This window comes from Salvia hispanica, chromosome 4 (genome assembly GCF_023119035.1).
Source record: "Salvia hispanica cultivar TCC Black 2014 chromosome 4, UniMelb_Shisp_WGS_1.0, whole genome shotgun sequence".
Lineage (NCBI taxonomy): Eukaryota > Viridiplantae > Streptophyta > Magnoliopsida > Lamiales > Lamiaceae > Salvia > Salvia hispanica.
In genome coordinates this window covers 17,068,355-17,077,770 of record NC_062968.1, presented here as the reverse complement: position 1 = coordinate 17,077,770, position 9,416 = coordinate 17,068,355, and the positions used below count along the sequence as shown (strand labels likewise).

The following is a 9,416-nucleotide window of genomic DNA, read 5'->3' as shown; positions in this document are numbered from 1 at the left end:
TTTGTGTCAAAATCTGCCTATTTTATGCTCCAAAACATGTCTCTATACCTGTAGCCTAACCTAGACTTGCTGTTACCTCAAAAGTCGTCGTAACCGTTGAACCAACGAGTAACCGCCGATTTTAGGTTTGGGAAATGTTAATCTCAACATCTCTCACAATTCGAAAATCTGGGGTTGGAACTTATGTCCTTCAATTGATTCCTTATATTGCATTTCATACAAGACGATCCCAATTCAAATTGAGAACGCCAAGCGGTTCATAATCGACTATTCAAATCTTGTTTATGGTTAACCATGCCCAGACCGCGTTGCGGGCATGCCACCATACATTTAATCGCAACCTGAAAATGGTTTCAATCAACCCAAACCAACCACAAGCTGACAAGCAATCTTAGTATATTTTCTCCACATCGGAATTCTAGCCGAGCAATCTTAAGAAATGTGATGAACTCACGGGCAGTTCTATTCCTTTTACAAGGACTAGTCCGATTGATAATTTAATAATCTACAAAGTTTTCTGGGAATGGACCTTTGTTCCGTTGCCATATATATCCTCTTTTAAGCAAGTGTGCGATTTGTGGAAGAGAGTTCTCTCATACTCAGACTCGTAACAGGTTGTTCCCTAATCCGAGATAGAAGAACAGACACATGCTCTGTTGCCAAATCTAACCGTTCTTTTGATTTCGCGGATTCTGTTACAAGACTTGACACCATGCTCTGCAACAGCTGCATCCTCTCCGCATGATCGTTCCGGGGAGCGTGAAGATGTCTGTTGAGAGGCATGCTTCGCCGCCAGCGTAGGGGCAGATACCTTTCTGGAATTTGGAAGCAATTCCCAGTTGACAGAACTCGGAGAGCATGCCTACAGAGGATTCCAGAGAACTCAAATTGGTGGCAGCTGCAACTGATGATCCCTTCCCGTGGAACCCAATACACTTTTCGACCTCCTTCGAGCTTTGTATGGTGCCTGACAAGGAAACAGTCTTCCATCTGGTATGACGCGTAATGGGCAGCCATAACAAGTTGTTCTTGGAGCTTTGAGAAAGCAAAAGGTGTGAGAACTGAGGCAGCATGTGATTCCATTGGAGCTCCTGTTTTCAGGCTAATGTTTTGGATATTTTGCTGCATCGTCTGTTGCTCTCCAGCTTGATCCTTGAAATCCACAGCTACAGCTACCTGATCATAAATCAAAGGAAGTAAGAACCACACCAACATTTCTGAGATTGAAAGCAGAACATTAATCTTAAAGGAAACATGTCATTCATGCATCAGATTCACTAGAGTTTGCCCAAACTACTCTCTGATGATTTTACATGTCTTCCAAATTTATTGAGGAGAAATATGAAGAGTAGTAGTACTAGACAAACAAGGAAGACTTCTGCTTCATAGAGGACTGCACAAAGTCAAACCTGTGTCGTAAATGTTCAGTGACCCAGCATAAAAAAAATTAAACATAAACCTAATTCTTTCCATGGGCAGGATGGTGTCAAAGGAGAGGAGAAATAATATGCAAGTTAAATAAAACTAGTATGCAGTTTAGCTAGAGAGCTCACTTGTTCTACGAACTGTGCAAGTCGAGTCTGGGCACTTAAAAACCGTTGAATAAAAGCATTTATTGATTTTGACTGGCCGGGAGTGGTCAATCCTGCAAAAAAGTGGCTTCTCAAGTATGGAAGCGCCCAAAGATGTCGCAAGGCATACAAACTAGCTATATGCCTGTTTGTGTGCAGACCAAAAGAATTCACCATATCTCTCCAACCCAGTTCAAAATCTTCAATGGTTTCCAGGTTATAGAGTCGATAGAACTCAGCCTTCCAGTCATTATACCGTTCTCCAAGAACAGCATTGAACCATGAAGGGAATTTCGCCACAGTAAGCCATATGCAAAGTGCATGTTTGGTGGTTGGCATCTCCATTCCTATTGCTTCTTTTAGGCACATATTTTGGTCGGTCAATATTGTTTGGGGAGCTTTCCCATTCATAAATCCTAAGAAAGCCTTGTATATTCAAACAGAAACTTCAAAGTTAGTACAGATACATCAAGGGCACATCAACTAAATGGGAAATATATCCACAGATATATAGATACTTTAGCCAATACACTATCCCCCTTTCAACACACACAGAGAGATACCATATACTACTTCTTATTCCTTTCTCGGTTTTTTTTCTTCTCCATGTTACATGTTGAATGGACTTGAATTGGTAATAGTGTTTTAATGGATAGAATATCATCTTAGAAGGGACACCATTTATTTGGCTCAGTGTGGTAGTTGAACACTACATACAAGAAGGCACTAGTATATGATAAATTAACTGAGACATTAATGACTAAACTCTGGTGTAAATAGCTGACTTCAAAACAGCAAATAGCATTAACAGAAACAGTTGCAAGTTAGTTTCTAAAGCAAGCATTATAGTCTCCATATTACCTTCAACGCCCAGGAGAATGACCTCAAATTTTCCTCACGAAGAAGTACGCAGCCAAAGAAGCAGGGCATACCATAATTGTTCATTCCTACCCATATTCCAAGAGGCATGTCAAAAGCAGTTAATCGATGTGTTGTATCAAAGACCACAGCATCACCAAAAATTTCATATGACTGGATAGATGAGGCATATGACCAAGCTATATTCTCCAATCTCCCACTAGAATCAAGTGTAAACTCAAACTTAAAATTGGGATCTTTATCCCTAATATTTCTGCACATTTTAAGTAAATCTATGCTCTCATCCTCAGGATCTACTTTTCTGAAAGACTGTAGCAAATTCCGAACATCTTTCTCAGTAAATGGAAGATATCCAGGCTCAATGCATTTTTCAAGTTCAAGCAGCCTCATCATTTGTTGCACTGAGATTCCAGTCTTGGCAAACATGAGAATTCGGTTCTTGTCAGATTCTGAAATTGTGCGATATGCAGGAAGAAAACGCACTTGATTTGGTTCAAGAAGTTCATGGTTGTGGTGATTTGCAAATCCAGTGACTCGCCATTCAGGTACTCCTAATTCAGTTGACTTGCTTATACGCATGTATGCTTGACATCCACACCGAGACGATTTTCTGTTTCTTTGTGGTTTACTATCATTTGAATTTTTGGTGGGAGTATTTCCTGCACGATGGCACACAAAGTAACGCCTTGTGAGACCTTTCCCAACACCATCCTTGCCCTCTGTTCGGTGGCGCCTGATTGAAAACCCACAGCGCTTTGCAAATTCACTATAGAACTCATAAGCAGCATCATGAGTTACAAATCTTTGACCAATATATGGAATTGCATCATTTGTTGTCTCCAAGGACAGTCTGGTCTCATCTGGAGAATCCTCGGAGCTGCTTGCTTCATCAAGTGATAAGGACCTTTGATCTGAGGGATCGTCATAAACCAGCATCATCTGCCCAGCCTCTTCAGACATTGTAGTCTTTGTCAGGGGGGTTTAGCAAATGCTATTGTCAGCCATTTCTAAACAAAAACATTGTTAAACTAATCAGTGACGGTGCGAATGCACAATATTGAGACATGAATTGCAACAGTTACAGACAAGAAATCTCTCATCACATTAATCCAACAACTGTCTAACTAAAACCAAAGGAAAGGAAAAGATTTAATGAGCATGAAGTAGCATTTTCAGAGAGAAGATGTGACAATAGTATCACTATGAATACAGATAGCTGAACATAATATAGGAGCAGAAAAAAGGCAAAATGGCATCACCGAGGCCATCTGTAACACACGGTAACTACCTTCTCGACCATCAAATACATTCTAACATTAACTTTCACTCATATAAGCAAAATTTAACGGTATGACGAATTAATTCACAGCATGAAAAATAGTACTCCATACAACAATCCAAATCCGAATAGCAGCTTGTAGCAATGGCATTTCACATAAATCGCACTGTAACATCTAGCTTTTCAATAAAATTCAAAACGAGTAATCATAAAGGCAAAGTCTCTAAGTTTCGAAATGTATCTAAATTTGGCATGAAACCGAAACAAATTGAAGGAGAAATCGATAAGAGAAACAGCGAAAATCAAGGCACCTGTCTTTGAGATTAATCGTGGCACCAATCGATCTCCATGTGATATATTGTGTACCGATACGTATACATGTACGTATACAAATCCAAAGGGACTATGAGAACATGATTAAAACTGAAATCGCAAGTGAGCTCAGGATTGATCGACTGAGAAAGAAGAAGAAGAAAGAAGGAAAGTTAAAAGCGAGGGATAGAAACCCTAATGTGCGCAGGGATGTTAATTTATTTGTGGCGCACGATGCTATATGGCGCCACCAATAAGTCTAACTTAATCATTAACACGTTTTCATTAGAACTTTATTAACACGATTTATAAAAACTGTTAGGAGTAATTAATAAATATTTAATTTGTCTGAAAAATATTCACCTCTTCAATTATGTTACGTGCCCCATTTTCATTTTAAGGAATTTCCTATTAATATCTCATAATTTTCATTTTACTTTTAATATTTTTGGTAAATGAGATTCTCATTTTATTAATTCATTTCATTAATATTTTATTATAAACTGAATATACGAAAATATAATTCAGATTTTGTTAAGTTTTTCACTTATTTTTTTATATACTCAACTCGAGCTAAAGTGACACATAATAAAAAAAAATATGTACTCCTATGTTAAAATTAAAAAGAAAAATTAAGCCGTAGTTAGTGTAGTGTGAATACATGAATTTTCAGAGTTTTTTTTTATATTTGTCCAAACTTTGTTTTTTTAAGTCCAAATACACGAACTTTCGAATTGTTTGATTTACTATTTTCTAAAATAAATTGGACAGAAATTGAAAGTGACAAATTAAAAAATATTTTGATAAAAATTAATAATACCACATCGTTTGCTCGTCTGTGTCTTCCCATTCTTCTTCCATTCATAGATAGCTTTATTCGCATATCAACAATTTAAGTATAAACGATAAATTTGAATTACAAAATATTTACAAAATAATAAATGTACTACCTTGAAGTATAAATTGAAATAATTTATTGTCTTCTTTACTAAATAAATCTTCATAATAAAATCAGTGCAAACAAGTATTTATTTAAATACAAAACTGTCTATTAGTATTATTTAAATAGAACTATTTTTTTTTTTGACTTAATTGTAGTATAGTAAAATATTAGTGGAGTGAGTGGGAGGTTAGGTGCATAATATTTTTGTAACTGCCGGAAGGTTCTGCATCGACAAATTTGCTCCAGTTCTATTGTTTGATTCGTTACTCACAGTGCCCATTTGATCGATATTGCAGGAACCAGTAATAGAATATGTTGAGGGATAATGAGCAACTTGAAGAGGAGGATTGTATGGAAGATTTTGGTGGTCTTGCTATCAGAGAAGATTATGATAATGGTAAGACTTTTGCAATTCCTCTTTACACATTTCTATTAACATACAACATAATAGCTCATAATATGTATGTATATTTTTGCCAAAATCACCAATCAATATATTTGTGTGTTATTTTTTTTTCTTTGTTGATTTTATATTTTTTAATAATTGTTTTTTATTTTATATATTTATAATTTCAGATTTCATACAATAATGTTTTTATGAATTTATAAAATCATTTTACAGTATAATTATATGAATTTCAGTATAATTTTTATGAATTACAGTAAAATCATTTTACAGTATAATTTCAGATTTCATACAATAATATTTATGAATTTATAAAATTCATAAAAATATTATTATATGAAATCTGAAATCATAAATATATAAAATAAAAAATAATTATTAAAAAATATAAAATTAAACAAAGAAAAAAAGAATACACAAATATATTGATTGGTGATTTTGGAAAAAATATACATATATATTATTATTTATCTTCTTATTCCATAATTTATTGTTTAAATATTATATTATGTGATTTTTTTTCAAATTTATTATGCTTCAATATTGATTCGTATAGATTTTTTATTCTCATATAACGAAAATTGTTACTCATATTGTTCATTGTTAATATTGTTTAATTTATTTATATGTATTTTAATTTATATTTCAATATAATTGTAATATTTTTAATATATTTTAATTTTTTAAGTTAGTATAAACTTTTATATAATATGAATATAAGAACTAAAATACCACTAAAGTTTTCGAAAGATAAAACTTTGATGAAGTCAAATCAAATAAGTGTATGGTGTATTCGAATATAATTATAATTTACAAATTGAAATAAATCACAAATGTCCTAATTTCTTACTACTAATAAATTTGTGTACAATAAATTTATTCAATACTAATAAATTAAACTATATTTTCACTTTGTCACCAATAGTTAATCTATACAATATATAAAAGTGGAGTTTCGAGAGTGTTTAGGAAAATAAGAGGAATTTTAGGGGTATTTAGGGAAATGGCCATTTAAAATAGATATTAAATGAATTAAAAATATATAAAACGTGTGATAAAGTGTTAGTTGGTTATTTAATTTCCATAGTTAGTGGATTAGTGGTATAGTTAGTGGTAATGTTGCACAACAACATATAGCCGAAGAAAAGCAAGACTTGAAAATAAAACCTAGAGTATAGTACCATTTTGGTCCTTTACATATGACAGATTTATGATTTTGGTCCAAAACATTCACTTTTCAAAAATTAAGTCCGAAACAAATGAAAAATGATATTTTTGCATCCTATTTTGACGGCACTGTCAATTCTCGACGGTCAACCGTCAATTAACGAAAATTTGACCCGATTAGACTAATCTGAGATTATTAGTTGGTTAATATTATGTTAATTATTTTGCTAATAATTCAAAATTTTTAATATTTTTGAATATGAATAATCAAACAACATTTTCACTAAGTATGGAGTTGGAAAATCAAACAACACTCTCTCTCTTTTCTTTCATCTCTCTCGTCACTCTCTAAGAAGAACCCTAGTTCTGAATTCCGACCAAGAAGCCCAATTCCGACCAAAGTCACCCGATTCCAACAGACTATTGTTGGTTTGAGTTGGAAGTCGCCGTACCCAAACCACCATTACACCAAAGGTCTCGCCGATGTGAAAAAACCATATGCGAGGAAGAGGAAGAAGACTGAAATGAGCGATTCACGTCCGCCTGACACCGAACAAGGACTGTCGGTGATACGCTTGGATTTTGCACTATTTTAAGGCCATTATTTGGTCCATTTTTTTATGTCAAAGTCACTCTATACGTCCATTATTTGCATATTTTGTCTATTTTGGTATTTTGACGTGTTTTGTGAGAAACGTGCATAATTGAGCCGATAAAGGGAGCCAAAACGCAAAGTTTGGAAATCTGGAGTCGAGACGGCGATCGGCGACCGCCGCGATGTCTGCGGCGACCGCCAGCGCCCGGCGGGCAGATCAATGTAGCGGTCCGACTCGGAAAAATACGCTTGGAAGAGAAGATTCGTCCGGCGACCGCCGGAAGTCGTGCGGCGGTTCGCCGCCGAGGGAACAAACTCTCTGGAGTCTAACACGGCGACCGCCGACCAAGGTGCGGCGGCCCGCCGGAGAAAGGCGGCGAATCCGAGAAGCCCTAGATTTACTCCAAGATTTACCATATTTTGGAGATCTTTTCCTTCTACAACAAGGATTGGCTTTCCCCTATAAATAAGACCTCAAGCTTCATCAAGAGAGAGAGCTTCTACGTGCAAAATAATTCATAGAGATCAAGAGATAGAGTACTTCATTTGTGTAAGGAGTTGGAGAAGGATTTCAAGAACATCAAGAACGACAAGGATTCAACCTACGGGTTTTATTTGCTTTAGTTTTATGTTCAAATTGTCTTCCCTTCAATCTATGTGTTTAGCTTATTTCATCATGTGTAACTAAACTCATAGGATTCTAGGGATGTGTTAGTAACGACTTTGGTTATACAAATTCCTTTTTCTATTTAATATCCGTTTTGTTTTTACTTTGTTTCTTCCCTAAGTAGTTCTGATGCTTTGCATGATTGAGTGACACAATCTTGTATGATTTAATATAACTTGCTTCATAACTGTGACAAAGTTCTAGCGAGTTAGATTCACTTAGTAGACGCTACAGTTAGCTTCCCTTAAAACGACACTGTTAATTGAGAGTGAGGACTTTTCAAGGGTATTAGGAGCTTTTTGGAGTTACGTGTTAGGTTTGACAACCCTAATTTTGTAATCAACGTTTGTATCGCATGAGCATAAGCTAGGTGACTCGTCCTTTCAAAGTAAGAACTGTGCTAAGGTATTGTAGTTGGAATTTGTATAACCATAACTGTGAACGCACATCCCTGGGATTCCCTTATCTCTATCGTGTATCTCCGTGTTTTATTTGCATTTAGTTGTTATATGCTTTTTATTGTTTCTAGTTTTCAAAAGTTTTTCAAAACCTATTTGCTTTTCCAGATAGTAATTGAGTCTTAGTAGATGATAGCCACTTTGTGTTTGCCTTCCCCGTGTTCGATATCCGGTACTGACCTTTAGCTATACTATATATACTCTGTATACTTGCAGGTTTATTTAGTGTTAATAAAAAGTGCATCAGTCGGTTGCGTCGGGATTCGTGGGTTATAACCCTAGCTCCGACGCGAATGTCCATTCTTCTCCGAAAATGAACCCTACTTCTTCAGTCGGTGACCGTCGAGCTTCATCAGAAAGCGACCCGGATTTTGAGAGGACGAAGAAGGGCCGATATCCCCGTCATTTTCAACAGAAGCCGCCGCTCCATCTACTTCGTCATTCTGAACGGAGAAGACCTTCACCTCAAATTCCAGAAACTCATCCTTTGCCTCAAATTCCAGTTCCTCCTCCCCCGCCTGAAAATCCAGTTCCTGAATTTCATTCAAAAGGTAATGTTGTTTGAAATTTGATTGAAAATCGTTTGATTGCATGTTTTCTTACTAGGGTTTGCATTTATTGGTTGTGGTGTATTTAATATGGTGTTGTCTTTATTAAGTGGTCCCATTGAGTATGATTTGAGTATATGCCAATGATTTTGAGAATTTTTAGGGTTTGGTGTTATGCGGAAAAGGGTTTATTTGTCTGCATACAATTTTGACTTGTGAAAGGGTGTTATGTGGACTGGGTGTTGGGGAACCAGACGACAGGGGACCATTTTTCTTGTCTGTAAATGTGTAGGACTAAGCTGATATGTAGAGCATAAATATGGGACCAATCTGTTATCTTATATTGTTTAACTACGATGACTGATATCATTATACATGTACTCATGCAGATGGGGATGGGACCTTCGTTACAAGAGTGCACTACAATGGTGTCCTTGAGGAAGGGTTTGGAAAGAACTATGTCAATGCTGAACTTGAATATGTTCACAACTGTGATCCAGACAAATGGTCGAAGCTCGAGGTTGATGATGTGTTGGAGAAGCTGGGGATGGATGTGACTGGGTTAGAGTACTTCTATCGGATTCCTGGGAT

The 9,416-nt window shown here is 35.8% G+C and overlaps 1 protein-coding gene across 1 annotated transcript; it reads right to left on the bottom strand.

Moving 5' to 3' along the window:
• Positions 1–212: 212 nt before the first annotated feature.
• LOC125223070 (protein FAR1-RELATED SEQUENCE 11) lies at positions 213–4,235 on the bottom strand. The gene is made up of 4 exons (XM_048126030.1): positions 4,041–4,235; positions 2,433–3,457; positions 1,554–1,997; positions 213–1,176 (listed from the first exon to the last, which is right to left on the bottom strand). The coding sequence occupies exons 2-4, from the start codon at positions 3,408–3,410 to the stop codon at positions 559–561; spliced, it is 2,040 nt and encodes a 679-aa protein (XP_047981987.1). The 5' UTR covers positions 3,411–3,457; positions 4,041–4,235; the 3' UTR covers positions 213–558.
• Positions 4,236–9,416: the final 5,181 nt, after the last annotated feature.

Bases quoted from the DNA above. Each gene is read 5' to 3' on its own strand.
- LOC125223070 (XM_048126030.1), bottom strand. From the start codon at position 3,410: ATGTCTGAAGAGGCTGGGCAGATGATGCTGGTTTATGACGATCCCTCA. The intron at 1,998-2,432 runs GTAATATGGAGA...TGAATATACAAG, and splicing joins CATTCTCCTGGGCGTTGAAG to GCTTTCTTAGGATTTATGAA. The intron at 1,177-1,553 runs GTGAGCTCTCTA...ATTTATGATCAG, and splicing joins TTGCACAGTTCGTAGAACAA to GTAGCTGTAGCTGTGGATTT.